The sequence below is a fragment of the Thamnophis elegans genome, chromosome 8 (genome assembly GCF_009769535.1).
Source record: "Thamnophis elegans isolate rThaEle1 chromosome 8, rThaEle1.pri, whole genome shotgun sequence".
Lineage (NCBI taxonomy): Eukaryota > Metazoa > Chordata > Lepidosauria > Squamata > Colubridae > Thamnophis > Thamnophis elegans.
This window is the reverse complement of record NC_045548.1, coordinates 50,862,932-50,885,104: the sequence shown is the minus strand read 5'-3', so window position 1 is coordinate 50,885,104 and position 22,173 is coordinate 50,862,932. Positions and strand designations below refer to the sequence as shown.

The window sequence follows — 22,173 nt, the reverse complement described above, 5'->3', positions numbered from 1 at the left end:
GTGGGATGCCCAATATCCAATGGAGCATTTACATTTCCATGGCATGGAGATAGCTTTTGGTTCCTGTTGTTGCTGCCCAGCATTCAGTGCCATACAGTGCAACAGGGTGGATGATTGTCTTAGACAGGTTGGCATTCATATGTCATGTAACACACCATTGAGTTCTCAACAACGGATCCAGGCTACATTCATCCTTGCTCGCACCTCACCATTGATGTCACCATTGATGCCTTGAAGATGATAGTTTGACTAATAAATCCAGTCATAATCTTAGACCTTTCTTGCCTTGGTCAATTTAGATTCTGATCTACAAAAAACCCTACATCCATGTAACTGACTAGAACCATGATGGTGAACCTATGGCATGCTTGCCCGAAGTGGCAAACAAAGCCATGTTGCCTGGCACATGCAGCATCACCCTTTTCCAGGTTTCTGGCATGCATGCATATGCAATGATCAGCTGGCCTTTGTGCGTGCGGCAGTTCTGGAAACTAGTCTTCCATTTTCCAGTGTGAGCATGAGCTGATTGTTGTGCATGCATGCATGCCATTAACCAGAAGACTAGCTGGCCGATGTGCATGTGCGCGCCAAAAACCAGAAGTTCATTTTCTGGCATGCATGCCAATTGGGCAGCTCCTCTTCAGGGTCATGTTCAAGACACTTGGTGCTGAAAAGGTTCGCCATCACTGGACTAGAACATATCTGCATTATTGGTTGTATGCTTAGCGCTTGATTTGTACAACTAGACAGCTACTCTTACAGGGCACACAATTTCTTAATTACTCTTTATCTAGATAAAATAGTAGTGAAAATCTCTGTGCTTCATTACCTAATTATTATTATTATTATTCCCATGATTAACTGCTTTGGAAAAAAGCATTATTCCTTACTCTGAATGTTAATATTCAGTACAACCATTGTAGAAAAATAATGATATCAGTAATTGTTTTATATCTACAGGTATCTAAGATGTTACTACTGGGCTGTTCGCACTTTGATTACTATTGGTGGACTACCAGAACCAGTCACTTTGTTTGAAATATGCTTTCAACTTACGAATTTTTTCTCAGGTGTCTTTGTATTCTCCAGTTTGATTGGCCAGGTAAACAAAAATATTACTGTGTTACTGTATTTGCCATATTATTATAGATATTCCATCAATTCCTGTAGCCTACCAACTTGGTAATGATCACAGTGTAGACTGAACATCTTCTAGTGGTAGGACCTCCAAGATCCCCTCCAACATTGTTATTCTGTTCTAGTGTTAGGATTTCTTGTATGTGTATACCAGGGCTGTCAAACTCCCAGCCCACAGGCCAGATGTGTCATGCACTGGTCATGCCATGCTCAGCTTAGTGAAGGGGGAAAAAGTCCCAATACATCACATGTTGCCACTGTGACAACATGAGTTTGACACGCCTGATATAGATTATCCTCCAAGTTTTCTAGGACTTTGTTTTCTCTACTATACAACATTCCTTCCATTCTCATTGATCTTCTTTGAAATACTTATTGACATCCCTTAGCATACCTAATTGAGATTTGAATATCATCGTCAGTCCCAAGATCTTTGTTTTCCCAGATTTGTTTCCATCTTCAATATCTTTACAAAGGTTGTGTGGTACTGCTTCTTGTCTCTTCTAAAAGCAGTTGAAATACTTTAAGTTTCTTCCTAAGATCCTTGCCTTTCTTGAATGATGTCTTGTGGACAATAAATAAGAACAGCACAATTGGATGATACCATGCCTGGGGCAGGATAAGGATTTTAAAGAATATGGGTTATTCATTATTATCATAAGAGATAAAGAATTTTAGGCCAGTATAATTTTCTGCTAGTTCAAAGGGTGGTGAACAACATTTTAGTTTGGTTATGAAAAAGAGCTCTTACTTGCAGTGCATATGCTTCACATGCAGATTTCAAGTTAAAATCCAAAAAGAAAAGGGAAAAGTGGTGGAAATAAATACTGCCAAAATAGAAAATCCTAAATTAAAATAGAAAATAATCTACTATATCACAGATCTCTCTGTTCCATTTATTAAATGACCTTCTTTTCAATTAGTGAATTAATAAACTGTTAAAATATATTCTAAGATAAAATAATATGGAAACTTAGAAAAGCCAGTACAAACTACAAAGACACCAATTTGTATTGCAACTAAAATTTTAAGTTAGCAAGATCCTATTATAATATAACATGTAATGATAATGGCTGATATTTGCAGATGCGTGATATTATTGGAGCAGCAACAGCAGGGGAAAACTATTATCGTGCCTGTATGGATGACACAGTTGCTTACATGAATACTTATACAATTCCATGGCTTGTTCAGAATCGTGTTCGAACATGGTATGAGTATACGTGGGATTCACAAGGAATGCTAGGTAAAATTCAAAATGTTTCCTTTTCCTGAGTCCGCTGTTTTAGGAATACCAGTTTCATTTGGTTTGATTGAAAAGGATTAGAAAGTTGGCGCTAACATTCACTGAATAATATCACTTAAACAACCGAGTTCAGATGATATGATGAGTCGCCATTATTCTATGTAGGAATGAGAGGTAAGGTTACGTAGAGACCTGCGCAGCAAACTGCCATGGTCTCAGTAGCCGTTTTCTTTTAACCTATGATCTCACCGAGCAGAGACAGGCCGTATCAGGGAGTTATGTGAGATTCAACCTTGGCTGGGATGGCCTTCTGGATTCACAAGGAAAAAAAGAGGGAGTAAACCAAAAACAATACTGTTGCTGTCTGTGCTCTGTTCCGCTTGATGAAATTGTATAAAAGGGCCAAATAAACTCTGCATAGGCAGACAGACATTTTGGACACAACCTGCCATGATGGATTTCTGAAACCTACATTCAAATCACTTGGGGGGGGGGTCATTTTTCAGTATACACCAATAGAATAAACCACCTTTTATCATTTTGTCTTGCAGATGAATCAGAATTACTGGAGCAGATGCCTGGAAAAATGCAGCTAGACATTGCAACTGATGTCAATTTTGCTATTGTCCGGAAAGTCGATTTGTTCAAAGTCAGTAGAACTTTGTGTAGTGCAACAATTAACATTAGCAAAAAAATGTATAGCAAACAATTATAACAAGCATGTTCAGTTTGTACTACAACAGATATAATCAAATTACAGCAATTACTATGGGCTTGGTGAGGATCATCAAGTTCTTACCAGTGGCTTAATAAGAACAATCCATAGAGATTCTACAAATACATTTGATTGATTTTTTTTTATTTTACTTTATTTGTATGCCGCCCTTTTCCCTGAGGGGACTCAGGGCGGCTCACAATTCAAGGGAGGGGAAAAGCAGACAAGTTACAAACATGAAAAACCATACACCATTAAAAAACACAACAGTCATACCATTCGAGTGGGGTTGCAAGTCTTTAGCCCCAGGCCTGTCGGAACAGCCAGCTTTTAAGGGCTATGCAGAAGGCCTGGAGGGTGGTGAGGGTACGAATCTCCACGGGGAGTTCGTTCCAGAGGGTCAGAGCAGCCACCGAGAAGGCCCTCCTCCAGTCGACATTGGCCGGTTGATGGAATTCGGAGGAGGCCTAGTCTATGGGATCTTATTGGTCTAGTGGAGGTAATTGGCAGTAGGCGGTCTCTCAAGTACCCAGATCCAATACCATGAAGGGCTTTGTAGGTGACAACTAGCACCTTGAAGCGCACCCGGAGATCAACAGGCAGCCAGTGCAGCTTGCGGAGGATAGGTGTTACGTGGGTGAATCGAGGCGCACCCACGATCACTCGCGCGGCTGCATTCTGGACAAGCTGAAGTCGCCGAATGCTCCTCAAGGGCAGCCCCATGTAGAGCACATTGCAGTACTCCAGCCTAGAGGTCACAAGGGCACGAGTGACTGTTGTGAGAGCCTCCTGGTTCAGGTAGGGACGCAACTGGTGCACCAGGCGAACCTGGGCAAATGCCCCCCTGGTCACAGCTGACAAATGATGTTCAAAAGTCAGCTGTGGGTCCAGGAGGACTCCCAAGTTGCAGACCCTGTCTGAGGGGCGTACTATTTGACCCCCCAGCCTGAGAGATGGAACACTTGGCCAATTAGTGGGAGGGAAGCACAGCAGCCACTCGGTCTTATCTGGATTGATTTGATCATCAAAGTGAGATATTGCAGCTATTGGAGTCATCACCCTGATGGTACTAGGATCATGTAAGATGCTGATCCATCCAGAAGGTTCAGTAAAGCAGGTGTCCCCAACCCCCAGTCCATGGAACGGCACTGGTCCATGACATGTCAGAAACTGGGCTGCACAAACAAGCGAAGTCCCATCCACCGGATGCAGGCAGCACACAAAACCATGCGCCCTCCAGTCTACTGAAAAATCTCTCTCCATGAAACTGGTCCCTGGTGCCCAAAATGTTGGAGGCCATTACAGTAAAGGAACTAACTCATACCACATAGCAAACAGTTATTCCTTGAACTCTTCCTATTCCAATCTTTGCTTCCAACAGTTAGATAAAATGGACATCTGTTTCTTTATGTTGGCTTAGATTAAGATAGGAAAGACATAAGATACATGGAAGTAGTAACTGAGCTTGATCTAATAGCGGCAAAGACCTGGAATTACTGGACAACAATGCTTCTATGTGTCCTAGCTGTTCTCCATTATTTAGCTTGATTCTCACAAAAAACAACCACAAGAGTAAAATTGTTGTCAATGTTTTACCTTTACCTTGCTTGGCTGTGGTTCTCATAAAGTAATTACCACATAAATAATCACATTGAAAAAAACTTAAATTTTTCTACACACAAAAAATGAGAGCCAAAGTTTTATAGGCCAAATATTTTGCATCTTTTCCCCCTTGATATTAGTCATTTGTGAGAAAATTATCTCATTTTAAGATTTTCAATTATATTTCTCCTCTTTTGAAGAGCTTTTGTTCCATTTATATTTCATGTTAAACTTTTGTAATACATAATTAGGCCAAAAATTTGAAAAGATCAATACTCAGGTGGTATCAATTTCATTATCATTTTTTTTTCCAGTTCCTGTTGCATCTTTTGTAATTTTTTTGTGTAGTTTCTTCTGAGCACTCCATTTCCATCTCCTTCAATTCTCCTTTAAATATTTTTTAAAACTGTGAGCATGGATCGGATTCCAGCACTGCCAGCAGCTCAGCTCCCTATCTGACTGCAAAAACTTTCTGTTTCTGCCGTTTATCCATGAGGAACAGCTGTCCAGAATGCACATGGAGATCTCACAATCTCTGTTTGATCTAGGGAGATTATTCCAATCAGAATCCATCTTCCAACAGGTGTTCTCAGTTATGATGCCTCTCTGCTCCTTCAGAAACATTAGCTCACCAAAATTCCCCACCAGAAGCTGCCCACTGTTTAATTTTGCTGATAAGATTTCACTTAAATATATTCCTGAAAGAGGTTTGTCTTTCCTTTTAAACAGGAATGTGAATCCCAAATGATATGCGACATGTTGCTGAGATTGAAATCCATTGTGTATTTACCTGGTGACTATGTGTGCAAAAAGGTGATGCAATCTATTTGTTTTTAAAAAATAAAAAACTAATAAGGAGTTCTGCTGTAGATCAAAAATGAATGTTGAATAAAATTAATATTAAAATTACATCCCATATATACTGTATATAATACAGAGCATGATCATCACACATGTTCTCAGATTTCTTACTTCGTCCAGAAAATATAGGATAATTTTAAAAAGAATATGAATGTTTAGTATTTAAATATGAATTATATATTGGTACATGTCATTAGAAGTGAAATATTGAAGCCACAATTTGCACAAAAATACTCCATAATACCCAGGAGGACAGATGAGGCTGAGTTATAAAACTTTGTCACTTGCCATCTGAAAAAAAATATATTGAGATACAGATATGCTGTGTTCTGCCAAGAATAATCAGCATTGATATTCATGTGTTCAGTAGCTCAAGGTCAGTAGTTTCCCAACTCTGGCTCTGGTTCCATGAAAAAATACTGTTCACCTGCTTGGCACAAAGAAGAAGCTTCAATTGATGCCAATGGAAGCATATTTCCAAGAGCAAATAGCAACTTTGGGAAGATAATTTTTATTGGGATGCTAGCATATTAGAAATTTTTTTTATAATTTCTAAGCCAACGTGGTAGAGTCCCAATTCACAGGTATTCCATAGCTGCTATTTACAGAGCATAATACATATGTTAAACATATAAATCCATTGGGCACTAAAGGAATGTTCAAGTCACTGGACCATCCTAACTATATATATGATAGATATGTCCCAGTTGTATGCTATTTTTCTTTTATAGCGCACTCAATTACTTTGATTGGAATATATATATATCACACAAGCTTAGAATTTTCAGTTCTATTTGTCCAGGTATAATTGGCTTCATTTGAATGCTAATCAACTCACAAATGAGCTGGTAAATATGCAAGAAACAGCAGATGCTTTGGTTGGTTGATTATTCTTGATTTCCCCTTTGAAATTATGCAAATGATCATTAGGAAAATACTTAAAATGCTGATTTACTTTTGAGTGTGCATTGTTTCATTTGTCTGCTTTGTTATTCCTGTTCTTGCTTTGAAGACTGAAAGAAGGTGAATTTAAATAGATATTTACTGCAGACTTCCATCTATAGGAAAAAGTTGATTCACTCTATTAGAATAAACTCCATGAAGGTTAATCTTCCTAGTTAACAAGAAATTGCAAAAAAGGGGGATATCAAATTAATTCACATTTCTTACGACAGAGAATTTCTTTAGACAATGCATGTTTAGACTTGAAGCCAAGATACAAATCTTAAGCTTCAGAGCCATCAATTTTCCCATATGGCATAAAAAGCTAGTGCTGAAAAGAATGAAATGTACCTCCTACTCAGCTTCACATCTCTTTCTACAGTGTAAGCATTAGCTTTGTTTTGAACTGATCTCCTAACTGATCTGCAAAAGTCCATATTAGATACCAGTAAAGAGTGAGTTTTCCATCTCTAACAGCTATCCATGTTTTTGCAATCCAGACATAATAGCCCTAATAATTACTGCATATGTAAACAATTCTTCATTTCCCACTATAATTGAATTAACATTTTAAAAAAATCTCATACATGAGTCTTCAGGAAAGCAAGTTATAACATTAAATTTATAACACAGGTTAGCAGAAGAAGAAAAATAAAGACCAATTCACTAAAAGCATGCTCAAAATTGATTACAAAGTAATACTAACTAAACCAGGTACCTATTAGAAGTAGAAGTATCTACTTCTTATAGAAAAAAGTTTAGGTTCATTGCAGTACAATGTCTTCTAGGTTCAACAGTTCTAAATTGGTCAAAGATACTGAAAGCTGCTTAGCTGTCCAAGAAAATTAAGGTGGTATTGTACTCTATAGTTTACCATAGGTAATCCAATTTAGAAGTCCAGAACACTCTCAGTCCTCATCTAAAATTATAATGAATAATAATACATATAAACTTTGGAAAAAGATGAATTGTCTTACTACATAGAAGAAAGTTGTTTCAGTAGCCAATTCTGTGGAACACTGTTTCTCAACTTTGGGAACTTTAGGACATGTGGACTTCAACTCCCAGAATTCCGCAGCCAGCATGATTCTAGAAGTTGAATCCCTCACATCTTAAAGTTCCCAAGTTTGAAAAACATTGCTGTGGAGAGAAGGAATTCAGTTTGTGGGAAGTTCACCAGTTGAAAATGGGATTTTATGTTTAACTCTGATTCTTCTTCAGATAGCATCCAACATAATTGGATATGATTCCTGATATGTTTTTTGCCCCGTCATGTGCATTTAGGGAGAAATTGGTAGAGAAATGTATATCATTAAACATGGTGGAGTTCAAGTACTTGGAGGTCCTGATGGCACTAAAGTCCTAGTCACCTTGAAAGCTGGAGCTGTGTTTGGAGAAATCAGGTATTCTTCTTTGTTCATCTTGTGATTTTTTTCAGAGAGCTAAACAAATAGCTATTTTAATAAATTATTATATGAATATCATTTCCAGAGAGGAAATGTTTCTTCCATCACAGATCAGTGCACATGAGAGTTTCTCCATATTGTCTGATGGGAACCAAGATGTAAAGTTCTTGACTGAATTCCTCCTGTCTTTAATCTGTAAGCCACATCTTCCACCATCTTTTTCCATTTTGACCTAGCTAATTTGTTCTGTGTGTTCAATAGCATAAGGGGTGGAGTTATTGGAGAAACTAAAGGTCCTTGCCTCTGTCAAGCTAACCAGCCAAATATTACTCGGAACACTGCAGAAATGTTCTGAGAAGCAACTGATATGTTGAGAAGATGATGACATCTGAAAACCTATGCACTAATTCTGTGAAATACAGCACACTTCATCCCCTTGTAATCATCTCACTATCCTTATTAACCTCAAAAGTTATCATAACTTTAAGAACGAGAATTATAAAGGAATAGTATGCAAAATGTGAAAGTGAATTAACTTAATCCTTGCACATGTTTTTACTTCCCTGAACATTTCATCTCATTCTAATCAAATTACACACACACACACACACACACACACACACACACACCCCATTTGGCACTTAATGTTATGGTGAAGCTCTAAGTTTTTTTTTTCTAATAACTCTCAGCATTATGAATGAGTCAGAAAAGGTTTTCTAATATTACTAGACCAGTAGAAATCAGATCAGGCTGTAAATTGTCCCTGTACGTTTATAGTGTGTAAAAGACTATAAAAGAATGTCCCGAGTCATATTTGAAGTAACATTTCATCAATATATAACTTCAGTAAACATATCCCTTTTTATTTTGTATAGGAATATATACAAATATATATATAGGAATATATATGAATATATACATTTGCATGGACTCTGACTTGTTTGCACTAGTTCTAGCTTTATACAGAACAGCTGGAACATAATATAATATGATTTTTCTTATCTATTTAGTTTTATTTATTTATTTTATTTATTTAAATTTAGCAGAGCTACCTAATCTCTGGGTGGCATACAAAACCATAAAAATCCTTTTCAATGGCTATTGCATCTGTCATAATAATAGAGGGGTTCAATAGCATTTTGTTTGGCGGTGGCTCCCCAATTCTTGTGCAGAAATCTTTTTCTTCTTGAGAGTTAGCACGCAGGTAACAGATTCCAAGCATGTATATATTTTTCATATTTTTAAACTACCCATCTCCCTCAGAGCATATTATCTATCACTGGCTAGGGCCCTTCCTATAAATTTTAAGTTAAAGATAGTGCTTCCAATTCTGTTGAAATAATTCCCAGCCAAAAATTCCCAGGCTATCTTATTGAGAATTCCAGTGTATCTGACAGCATTAAGGTGGATAAAGCTAGTTTGGACTTGTTTTATTTTATTTTTCAATAAAAAAAATGAAAGTGGCATATAAATTAGAACAATATACCAAGAAAGTAATTAGAGACCAGTAATAGGTTTTTATTCACAATGATATACTTTAATTCCAATTATCTTATCCCTTTTACCTTCTTTCAAATGTCTTATCTTAATGAGACCAGATTGTGATGCCTTCCCAATAGGCTAAACATAAATTGTCTTTCATGTAAAGTGTTTTCACATGCAAGAATAAAAAAAACTACCGGGATTAGTTTAGATTTATGATCACAAATAATTCAAGCTTGATCTAATACTTTCAAAAAATGATTTTGTTCACTCTAATATTGTACTAGCAAAAGTGAACTCTGAATAGTCCTGATTTATATGAATAACTCATAGATTAAGGAAAGGGGACATTAGTAACTCTTGGCTTCTCTGAATGCAATTACCTTTTCCCTCTTACTATGCATGTCTCATATGGTGCTTTGCTTGAATGATGGATAATTTATAATGTATTAATTTCATTTCATTCAAACAAAACAGACAGAAAGTAGTTTCCTACCAACTATTGGTTGCGGCTGAAAGTGGTAGTTCACCTCCCAAAAAGATTGTCTGCTCCAAAGAATGCTAGCCTTCTGCTTCCCACCATTCAGTGGTGGGATTCAAATAATTTAACAACCGGTTCTCTGCCTTAATGATTTCTTCCAACAACCAGTTCACCAAACTGCTCAGAAAGTTAACAACTGGTTCTGCCGAAGTGGTGCAAACTGGCTGAATCTCACCACTGTTGCCATTCAATGCTAAATTCAAAGCTAGAAATAGCTCAAGTTAAACCCTGGTGAGTTGCTCATGTGAAGAACATCAGAGAGAATTGGAACAGAGAAGATCCCATTGGAGGATATAGCATTTGTGTCACAATTTTTTATTTTTATTTTATTCAAAACAATAAACTGCAAACTCAAAAAAAATACAAAAATAAATAAAACTAATAGAAAGAGTGCATATAATAATAAATAAATTAAATAAATAAATAAAATTCATAACAGGCATAAGTTTCCCCCCCCCCCAGTCAAATACTGATAAAGATAAATATTCAAAGTATAGGAAAAGTTGTTTACAGGATGGCTAACTATAAACAGAGGTATGCCTGTTTCTTTTGTCTTTCAGCCTATTAGCAGCCAGTGGAGGAAATCGGCGAACTGCAAATGTGATTGCTTATGGATTTGCCAATCTTTTTATTCTTGATAAGAAGACACTGAATGAAATCCTTGTGCACTATCCTGAATCTGAAAGGCACTTGAGAAAGAAGGGAAAGTATGTGTTTTTTATGTCTATGAATAGAAAAATTGTTGCTGTGATAAGTGTTTTGATACATTACTATGGTATATCTTAGCCATAATGTTAGTATTATAGTTGCAGTATTTTAAAGGAGAAGCATGATTAGTGCTGGAAGAGAAACAATTCAAGATTAATATGCTAAAAACTATAGGTCTAAACCAAGTTCTTCAAAGTTAATAAAGATGTGTAGACTTCAACTCCCAAAATTCCACAGCCAAAATGCTGACTGGGAAATTCTGAGAAGTCTGTATATCTTAATGTTGCCAAGTTAAAAAAAAACATCATTCTAAACAAAAGGTTTAAAAGTTACTGTTTTATGTGAACACTACATGGGGCTACTTAGAGATTCTTACTGCAAAGTAGCATTATATTCTGAGTAATATTACAATTGGGTACAGAATGTGTGGGGTTTTTTGGTCAACTGAGATGGAAATTACCCATGCACAGGCAAAGCAGAATTGTTCATTTAAATAATAAGAATAATAAAAACAATTGTGCATTGGAAGATCTACAAGAAATCCTGTTTGCCTATAACCAAGAACTGGGTGGAACCACAAAACAGAGAAAGAAAATGAAGATGATAAAAAGCTCTGGGACTTTAGAATTCAAACAAAGAAGCACCTGGCATATAATATCCCACACTTAACAATTGTCAAAAATAAAGACCAAAAAAAGTCTGGATAATGAATATAGTAGTACCTGGCAACAGCAAAGTAGAAAAGAAAGAACTGGAAAAGATAATAAAACATAAAGACCCACAAATAAAAATAGAATGACAATGGGACAAGAAAGCAAAGATAATACCAATAGTAATAGGTACTCTTGACTACAATTCCAAAATGTCTGGAACACCACTTGAATACGATCGGCATTGACAAAATCTCCATTGATCAATTGCAAAAGGCAGCTTCATCTGGAATAGCTTGACATCCTGTGATGATAACTTTGACACCATGAAAAAGAAATACCTCTCTATCCTTGGTCCTTAGGAAGGAGTTGATAAGTAGGCAAACATGCCCAATCCAGTCTAAACCATCCAGCTAACTGGGCAATGAACTGTCATGATAACAACTGACAATGGAAAAAGAAGAAGACAACCATATATGGTACTCTTGACTTGGAAACAAGGAAGAGATAAAATAAAAAAATGTAATGTTAAAAATAATGGAAACAAAGATAGGGCATAAGTGAGTCCCAAGTGTCCAGCAGAAGTTGCTGTATTTCATTGACTAATTAGGAAAATAGGATTGGAAGACTTAACGGAGATTAGAATAATCATTAAGAAGCATTTGATGCTATATTTGATGATTTTTCCCCACCCTCTTCTTTTTCTACAATTTAGAGCACTTTTGAAGAAAGCAGGAAAACCTACTGGACCACCAGCACCATCTGTAAAGGGTCTAGCTCTCCTTATGGCTAAAGCGGAAGCACCTATGATGCTCAAAGCATTAACTGGTGGGAAAGGAGGCATTTTAGCCGCAATTAGCAGGGTGAAGAAAGAGAACGAGGCCCTGGTATGTATCTTTCATAGCCAGTATAAAACAAGAAAGACAGAAAATGGATCAAATTAAAGAAATACCTAAAATTCAGGACATTAGCAATTAGTAAAAATGATTTCAGAAATTAATTTTGCAACTATCTTTATGGCAGAGGTGGCAAACATAAGGGCCGGGGACTGAATCCGGCCCATGGGGTGGTTAGATCTGGCCCATGGGGCCACCCTGGAAAAGTGAAAGACCGGCCCACAGTGCCTCTGCCAGCAAAAATGGAGCTTGGGAGGGCTTCCTGTGCCCCCCCCCCCCCGAGCTCCATTTTTACTGACAGAGGTTGCAGGAGGCCATTGCAACTGAAAATGGAGCTCACAAGAGACATGGGCGGTACTCCCCAGCTTCCTTTTTGCTGGCAGAGGGTTGCAGGAGGTCATTGCAGTCAAAACAGACCTTGGGTGCCCATTTTCACTAGCAAAGTGCTAGGATCACCATAGGTGCCACTGACATGAGTAACGTCAAGCTGGTCATCCCCCCCCCCAGCCCCTCCAAGGTCACATGCAACCCTGATGTGGCCCTCAATGAAATCGAGTTTGATCCCTGCTTTGGGGTTAAAGAGCACTTTTCATACACAACACTTGAAACTTGCTTTAAATATAAAACTTATTGTGTGGTCTGCAAAACAAGTTTTTGAAAAAGGTTTATTTAAGTGTAAAACTATATTTAGATAGTATACCTTACTGATGCTATAGAAGGCATGCAATCTTTTAGTTATACGAGTGAAAAATGTTTGAATAGACAGATATCAGGTATTCCCTCAAGATTTAGAGATATTGGGAAATGCTCAAATTGTTATAAATGGTTTTAAAAAATAATTTAAAAATTATTCTGGTAGAAATAAATAATAATTAGAGATGTTTATGGTCAAACTCACTTCTGGGAAATTCTAAGACAGTTTATGTAGCAGCTTCTTGTCTTAGTAGTTAGCAGAATTTGTGAAGGGGTCCAGATGCTATATCAATCAGCCAATCATTTACTGTACTTTATTACCAGAAAACCACTTTGAAGTGAGAAAGGGTTGTTTACTAACTGTGCTTGGAAGTCTGCGTTCCTCTGGTCACTATGGACAAAGCTGTGAGGTTACACAATTAAGCATTCTTATTTAATAAGAGCCGAGGTGGCGCAGTGGGTAGAGTGCAGTACTGCAGGCCACTTCAGCTGACTGCTAGTTCAGCAGTTCAGCGGTTCAAATCTCACCGGCTCAGGGTTGACTCAGCCTTCCATCCTTCTGAAGTGGGTAAAATGAGGACCCAGATTGTGGGGGCAATATGCTGACTCTGTAAACCGCTTAGAGAGGGCTGAAAGCCCTATGAAGCGGTATATAAGTCTAACTGCTATTGCTATTGCTAATATATTTAGTCTATGTTTAGAGGGAAAATATGGAGGAAGAATAAGCAGACAAAAGGAGCAAAAAACACGGAAAGATGGTAGAAAAAGTTAAGTCAATATTTAATCTTTTTTTTAGAAAGAAAAGGAAGCCCAGGAAGAACGGGAAAAGAAAGAGAAGGAAGAAAAAGAAAAGGCAGAAAAAAAGAAGACAGAAAATGCCAAGCCAAATCCACAGGGGGAAAAACCAGCTGAAGATCCCAAGACTAAAGTCCAAGAAACCAAAGCTGAGTCCTGTGCTCCTAAAGAAGAGGCAGTCACAAAACCTTCACCACAGCCATCAATGCTGTCGGGCATCAATAAAGAGTCGCTTGTTATCAGCATGACTCCTTCAAATGTAGCAGGGGAAGGAGAGATCCTTACTGTTGAAGTCAAAGACAAAAAGGCAGCTTAACCACTGGATGTTACTATACATTCAGTATGTGACATCTCAAGCACAGTGAAGCTCTCAGATTATCTTATTTTCTGGTTCAAAAGTGTAGCCCATCTCAGATTTCTTTTGTTTGTTCCACAAACATAAATAAAAAGGCTAGTAGAGAGTTAGTGGTACTGCATTCATTATAAATTATAAGGCGAATATCAACTATAAGACCTCAAGAATAATTTGAAAGTAGAAAATGTGATCATTCTGCTGCTGATTGCTGATCAAACAATTTATAGTCCTTTCATCTCATTTTCTTGTCCAGGCTAGCTGGCTGGCTGGCTTAAAATATAACCCAATATTAATTTATATTTATTGAGGATTGTTCAGACTCAGTCCTGAAACACAATTGACTATGTTTCCAGATTTCTGTGACATGCTTTGTTTTTCAATGACCCAGTTAGCTGCATACTGCACTTTGCAAGTGTATGCTGCAAATCTACCCATTGTTTTTTTTTAAAAAAACTGATTTAAAAAATAAAAGTATAGTGTTTTAGGTAAATGATGAGCCTCCAGAATCATCCATCAAATTCTTCTCTTCGCCTCAGTAACAGCCACGTAAGTCTCATTCATCCTGTTGCTGCTGCTGAGAATGCCAATCCTCTTTCCCAAATCACAGACTCTATCTGATAGTTAGGTTGATCTTGAAATCAAGTGTTCAAATGACATGCCTGAAATGTTATTCTTCTCATTGGAAGACTTGAGACCTTGAAGCAAGCTTAAGGAAAAATTTTTTTCCTAGGGTCCACTTTATTAGGAGAGGGAAAAGTTTCATATCTGACCAAAAAGCCTAGATTGTGCTATAATAAGCAAATATATTATCTAGAAGGGACAACTAAAAATAAGTTGAGGTGGATTGTGTTTAAGAGTGTGCTATGACTTATTCAGAAATAAATGCCACTGATACATTAAAAACATTTCCAAATGACAACATAGAGCAGACCCCTGGGGAGGCCACGATGTTGTCACAGAGTGTTCACAAAGGCATGATGCAATCTAGTGCTTTAAATCTTGAATTAGAAGATCTTGGTGGTCCGTAGCAGTGGTGGGTTTCAAAAATTTTTAGAACCTCTTCTGTAGGTGTGGCCTGCTTTGTGGGAGTGGCTTGCTGGCCATGTGACCAGGTGGGAGTGGCTTGTCAGCCATGTGACTGGGTGGGCATGGCCAACTTGTAAATGTGGTGAAACTCACTTAACAACTCTCTTGCTTAGCAATCAAAATGTTGGCCCAGAAACTCTGGCATTGAAGCACGCAAGTCTTAAAGCTGTCAAGTTACAAGACCCTTGCACTCCTAATCCTTTAGAAAAAAAACCCAGGGGTGTTCAAACTTGACAGCTTTAAGACTTGTGGACTTCAACTCCCAGAATTCCTCCTCTCGCTCTTCATCTTGATGATGTGCGGATGGGCAGGGGGGAGGGAGCTGGAACCGGTTCTACATGGCACTGTAGATTTGTGGAACCTCTTCTATAGAAGAGGTTAGAACTGTCAGGAACCCATCCCTGGTCCGTAGCCATGGTCCGTGGCCACAAAAAGTATTTAAAGAGGATCTGTGGCAAAGAAAAAATTGAGAACCACTGACATAGAGGGTTCCAATCTAATAATATGTCAGTATGTGTCTTACTGTATCTATTTTTAATTTAGTATTTAAATCTAATATCTAGATTTTCCAAGATTTACGGAAGCAGTAGCTATGAGTACAACAAATACAGGAACACTGGGCTTAGGGGTCACTGTTTACTGTTAATATCGCTTAAAATTGTACTAGTGTTTCTACAAATCTCTTACTTACATAGAATACTAAGCAAAAATAACATTTTTAGAATTCCAAGGACAACACATACCACTAGTGAATCCATGCAGTTAGAAACCTTGGAAAAAAGGAGAGATTCTTTGGCTCTATCTTCTTGTGATTGCTGCAGGTTTGAAAATTATACAGTGTGCTGGCTTGCAGGGTGGCAAATATAACATGAAATATAACATGCCAAACAATGCCCAGAAGCAGGGGATTGACAAGGTACTTCCCAAGGATCAGAGTAAGATTCTGTGCTTTTCACAAGTAGTATAAATAATAAATACAATGTAAGATTTGCACAGTCAATTACGGTATCCAAAATAGTTTAATTGATGCAAACTGTTTACTAGCCTATTTGGACTTGAAAATTTAGCTTTCTGGCTAATTTTAAATAAAAAAAGCTTCCTTGTAATATTTAGAAAATATATTGTATTATAAGAGGACTTAGATTTTTCTATGCATGATCAATAAAATTTTTGCTCCTCCTTATCCTGGAAACAGGAAAATGATATTTGTATTCAAGGATTTTTGCTTTGACTATTTTAGATTATAAACTGCCACATTATTGTGTACTTTGGCTTGTCTAACTCCAGGAGGACATTGTCAGTAATTTATAAGTAGCAACAATAAGGATCAATGTGTGGTTTATAACTCAACAAAAACTGTAAAAATTATTTGAAAAGGATATCTGGAAACTAATAAGAAAAACCATTCTTTCTTTCTAATGGTACAAGTGTAAATTCCTTAGAAGGTGGTAAAACATAATGCTATCATTTAAACAATTGTTATAATTGTATAATTTATTTTACTTTAAAAAGTGCTGGATAATTGGATTAACATTGTTCTGTGTATTATTAAATAAAATGCTTTCTTTTCAGAATTTTGTTAATTTGAACGTTGTAATAATGGCTATCTGTTGATCTTTGCTTCAGAATCAATGGAGAAGCTAGCAATAAATTTGCAAACAATGTCTCACTTAATGACCATGGTATAAGTGAAGTTTTAAGTCCATCATGGTCATGTGATATCTTGCTTTATGACTACATCACAGTGAGGGAACTGCTGGCCACAATTGCGGGTTGTTAAGTAAGGATCAGTTGTATATATGACTTCTCATAGTTCGAGAGAAACATCTCTTCCAAAATTTCAGCATTCACTAAAGACATTTGTTCTACTTGTACAAGACATAGTTTTAAACTTATACGGCTTAAACGCACACACACATACACAGAAGTTAACTTAGTACATTAAAAATATAACAATGTTCAGTATATTCAATTATCTTTTCCCTTCCTCTTCAGCCAACTGGAACATGAATAAAGGTAAAGGTAAAAGTCCCCTTTGCACATATGTGCTAGTTGTTCCCAACTCTAGGGAGCAGTGTCATCTCTGTTTCAAAGCCGAAGAGCCAGTGCTGTCCGAAGATGTCTCCATGGTCATGTGGCCGGCATGACTAAACGCTAAAGGCACACGGAATGCTGTTACCTTCCCACCAAAGGTGGTTCCTATTTTTCTACATGCATTTTTACATGCTTTCGAACTGCTAGGTTTGCAGAAGCTGGGACAAATAATGGGAGCTCACTCCGTTAAGCGACACTAGGGATTCAAACCACCAAACTGCCTACCTTTCTGATCGACAAGCTCAGCGTCTTAGCTACTAAGCCACCATGTCCCTTTTGAAAGAGGAATAAGCACTCTTAAAACAGTACAGGTAGTCCTTGACTTATGGTCACAAGTGAGCCCAAAATTGCTGTTGCTAAGTGAGACATAGGTTAAGCAAATTTTGCCCCATCTTATGACCTTGTTTCCCACAGTTGTTAAGTGAATCACTGCAATTGTTAAGTTGGTAACACTGTTGTTAATTGAATCTGGATTTCCCATTGACTTTGCTTGTCTCAAGGTTACAAAAGGTGATCACATGACCCTGGGACACTGCAACCATCATAAATGAGTCAGTTGCCAGGCATCTGAATTTTGATCACATTACTATGGGTGATGCTGCAATGGCCAAAAGTGTGAAAAATGATCATAAGTCACTTCAGTGCGGTGGTTAACTATTAACTGTCACTAAATTAAATATAGGATTACCTGTACTGGAAACAAGAGAGAACCTGGTCACAATTTATTAGGCAAGCAACTGTAGAATTCACAACTCTTAATACTTAAAATAATGTCGTTCAAATGGTTTTGTCTTGAGCTCCAGACAAAACCTATTTTTCAACTTCTGAATGTTTTCCACATTCCTCTTATAAAAAAATAGTGATAAGAACTATGCACATACAAAAAAAAGGTTAAAGTTGCATAAGATTATAGGACTGGAAGACTGAAGTCCATTCTATTTTATTGATGCTACTAACCATGCATAAGCCATTCTGGAGCCTTTTCAGCAGAAGAATGGTAGTGGAACAATAGGGGTGGCGAGAGTAGTGCAGCTCTCATTTTAAACATGGGCCGGTTAAACATTCTGTAAAACAATTGACCTTTGCTTCCAAATAATTCCTCTGAAGGTTGTTTCTTACCTCACAATATACAATAATACAATAGCAGAGTTGGAAGGGACCTTGGAGGTCTTCTAGTCCAAACCCCTGCCCAGGCAGGAAACCCTATACCGTTTCAGACAGATAGCGATCCAACATTTTCTTAAAGACTTCCAGTGTTGGGGCATTCACAACTTCTGGAGGCAAGTTGTTCCACTGATTAATTGTTCTAACTGTCAGGAAATTTCTCCTCAGTTCTAAGTTGCTTCTCTCCTTGATTAATTTCCACCCATTGCTTCTTGTTTTACCCTCAGGTGTCTTGGAGAATAGTTTGACTCCCTCTTCTTTGTGGCAACCCCTGAGATATTGGAACACTGCTATCATCTCTCCCCTAGTCCTTCTTTTCATTAAACATCTTTTCTACATCGTGACGACCAATATGAAATTGAAAACCAACAGGAGAGGCCCTCCATAAAATGAACAAACTTAAGGTGCTTTTTACTAAAATTAGACAAACAAGAATAATCTTACCATTTTTATTGGATTATCAAGAGAACAGAAATAGCAGGACTTCTAAAGTCGTATCTACAATCTTGATAATTAAAAATATACTTCTGATTTTTTTCCCATTGGGAATTACTAGTGTTAAGGATAAAGTGAAGTGTGGCTTATACTTTTAAAAATATTTGACTGGGAGCAGTCACTGAACAATGCAATATATGAGGCAACAGTATATTCACTTCATTGGAACTTTTCCTACTTGCCAGAAAAATTGCTTTGGATGTCTGCATAATCCTCGAAGAGGAATCACTTGTGAATGAGAAATAATAATAGATTTCTTCACCAGACTTCCTCTGTTGTGGCCATCGATCATGTTCTACTGTTTCATTCATAACAATAACTTTCCAGGGAAATGCTCCATTTTGGTTAATAAAGCACTGCTGGCCAAAAGGTCAGCTCCAGCTGTACTGAGCTATTCTAAAGCCATTATGATGTTTTATGACCCTTTATTGTTCTAATGTTATCAGATTAGGGAGAGGATTGCAGGAGACTTCCCTAGCCTTGAGACTTTGCATTCTTTATATAGTGCCTCTAAGGATGAAAAGGTCTGCTGCAGGTCTCTAACTCAAAGGTGGCTGCTCCAGGACCACTAGCAGAATAAACAATGATGGAATTGAGCCAAGAATAAAGAATGCAATTGTACACGGCTTGTTCTTACTCCCAATAAAATACCTGTATGACTCTTGATTGAGAAGTTCCCTTCACCAAATGTCTTCTTTGCAGAATACTTAAAGAAACTAAAACAAAGACAGGGTTTCCCAATTCTGAAAGTGATGCAATGTGAATTACTCACCTTAAGTTTAGGTTGCTATATGAACTCAACAATTGTGAAGATGTTGGGAAACCATTTGTCTGAAATGGTATAGGTGGCACTCAGAACCCTCTCTGTGGGCAAGCGCACCATCGCCAGTTGCTCTTTTGGTTTACGGTGTGCATGTGGCCATATTTTGGGCTGTTTTCTGGGCCATTTTCCAGGCCATTTTCTGGCTGGGTCAAAAGCAGCTCAAAAAATGCCTGAAATCTCCCTAGAAAATGGCCTGTTTTTTTGGCTGTTTTCTAAGCCATTTCTGGCCATTTTCTGGGTCAAAAACAGCTGAAAAAAGGCCTGAAAATTTCCTGAAAAAGGCCATGGAAATGGCTTAATTTTTGGCTGTTTTGGGGCCATTTTCTGGATTGTTTTTCAGGGAATTTTCAGGTCATTTTTCGAGCTGTTTTTGGCCCAAAAACCAGCTTGAAAATGACCCCAAAACCAGCCTGAAAACAGCCCCCAAAAACAGGCATGTGCATCCCAGGCTGCTGGCCTTTGGGTTTTTGATGCTCCGGCATGCACACATGCACGCATATGCACACACGTTGAAAAGGTTTGCCATCATTGGTATAGAGTTTCCTGCAAGGGGTTGGATTAGAAGATCTCCAAGGTCCCTTCCAATGCTGTTATTCTGTTAAATTGTATTTTTTTCCCAGCACAGTATTAATTCTTCCTATTACTAAGTCTTCTAGGAAGCTATTCTCAGTCTGGTAACTTAAGGTAAAATGGGCAGCCTATACATTTTATATTAATATGATGAACAATTATTTTGGTCAAAGAATAAATTGGAGAATGTAAGCTAGGTTTTGAAAAACATATGGGCAAAATCATTTCTTCTCTTCTGCTATAATTGGACCACTAGTTCAGCAAACACATTTTCCTGGAGGAAAAAGTTAAAAGACAAGAGAGCTATTGGACTATAACAAATTTGGTTTATAGGTCACTAAAATATGCCACGTCAGATTCAAAGTCAGCTTCAACATCACATACAAAAACAGGTTTATTCAGAAAATATGATAGTGCAAGACATATATATGATATTGTATTTTCAAAGCAAAATACAAATTTATGATGAAAGTATCAAGTAGGAAAAATAAAAATAAAAAAATTGGTACAAATATGCCAATATCAAATTCTATCACAAGGTGGTGCTAGCAACTGGCTAGAAAAGGTATGCTGAAAACATACATAAGAAAAAGTATTACTTAAATAAAGTATTAAAAAGCAAATACTATATTCATATTTTATGGTTGCAGTTCTAATCGTAGTATTTTTTTTTAAGAAATGCAATGCTCCTATGGATTTACTTGCATAGCTGTAGCCTATGCTGTCATTTTTCAAGAAAGGAAAAGTTCAACACAGTAATTTTCAGAATAGTGAGCATTTGTTTAATTTTGTGAGCAATGGCTGACACAGTGGGCAAGGCAGTCACAAAATATCAATGGTCCAGAAGACAACCGTTCTTTTCAATTTAAAAAAATCCATTTAAAAAGTTGCATAGCTTGGCATATGGACTTAAGATCATATGTTGAAGGGAGTGAAAAACATGCAGGAAGAGGCCCCTGTTTGAGATATTGCCATTTCCCTTTTAGGTCAGAAAATACAGTATAAGGTAGTAACAAAGTGCAAAAATAAAATTTCAGTTTTTCTTACAAGAGCTCATAGCAAATATCTCAAGAGTTTACAAAATATAGCTTTTGTATTCTAATTTTTTGATCCTGAAATACTTGGGACTCCAACATGATAAACCTTTGATGCAAACTGGTCACAATACAGTAAGTAATATTCACAAAGCATACCATTACACAATACATTTTTACACATTCCGGACATCTAGTTTTTTTCACCGAACCACTAGCAACAAATCCCTGATCTAAATAAATAATCACCTATACATAGGCACGAAACAAGGAAAAAACGTTTCCCAATAGAATGCTAGAAGAGACATGCTAAATATTTTCTTATCACAGAATATTCCTAATAAAAATACCTTTAATTAGATGAATAGAGGATATTCTAAATATATGCGTACTTTTAAACATGGAATTAGTTATGTTATAAGCTGCAGATTTTTCAATTTTTAATATGATCTTAATGCAAAGCTTCAGGACAGAAGGCTGGTATTTTCGCTTTCCCAGAAAAATGCATACCTATCAGCTTCTTTGCTATTAACACTTTCTATATTTTTTTTTGCCTTTTGAGACGGGCCTACATAATTTATGCTGTACAGTTCACAATCCTTTTCAGACAGCTCAGTCCAATTTCATTTCACTTAATATGGGCACTTCTTTGTTACTGAACAAACGGGAAGAAAATATACTGATTATTGGTCAGCATATAGTTGGAATATAGAAAAAAAAGGCTGAAAGCAGATAAAACACAATCACAAACTGTCACTGATGCAAAAAATCCCCCAAAGACCAGAGGACCTGAAAGAACATGCAAAATAAGATAATCTAATACATGGGAATTATGAGAAAAAGAAAATTTACACTCTTTCGCTTCTCTAAATCAGCTG

General features: G+C 37.1%; 1 protein-coding gene across 1 annotated transcript in view; it reads left to right on the top strand.

Annotated features, from left to right (window-relative positions):
• CNGB3 (cyclic nucleotide gated channel subunit beta 3) overlaps positions 1 to 13,990 on the top strand; it is an 87,369-nt gene extending 73,379 nt beyond the window's left edge. The window contains exons 11-18 of the mRNA XM_032222281.1: positions 961 to 1,102; positions 2,224 to 2,383; positions 2,935 to 3,032; positions 5,430 to 5,513; positions 7,788 to 7,906; positions 10,493 to 10,639; positions 12,006 to 12,177; positions 13,676 to 13,990. Coding sequence (XP_032078172.1) covers positions 961 to 1,102; positions 2,224 to 2,383; positions 2,935 to 3,032; positions 5,430 to 5,513; positions 7,788 to 7,906; positions 10,493 to 10,639; positions 12,006 to 12,177; positions 13,676 to 13,990 — 1,237 coding nt within the window. The remainder of the gene's footprint in view (positions 1 to 960; positions 1,103 to 2,223; positions 2,384 to 2,934; positions 3,033 to 5,429; positions 5,514 to 7,787; positions 7,907 to 10,492; positions 10,640 to 12,005; positions 12,178 to 13,675) is intronic.
• Positions 13,991 to 22,173: the final 8,183 nt, after the last annotated feature.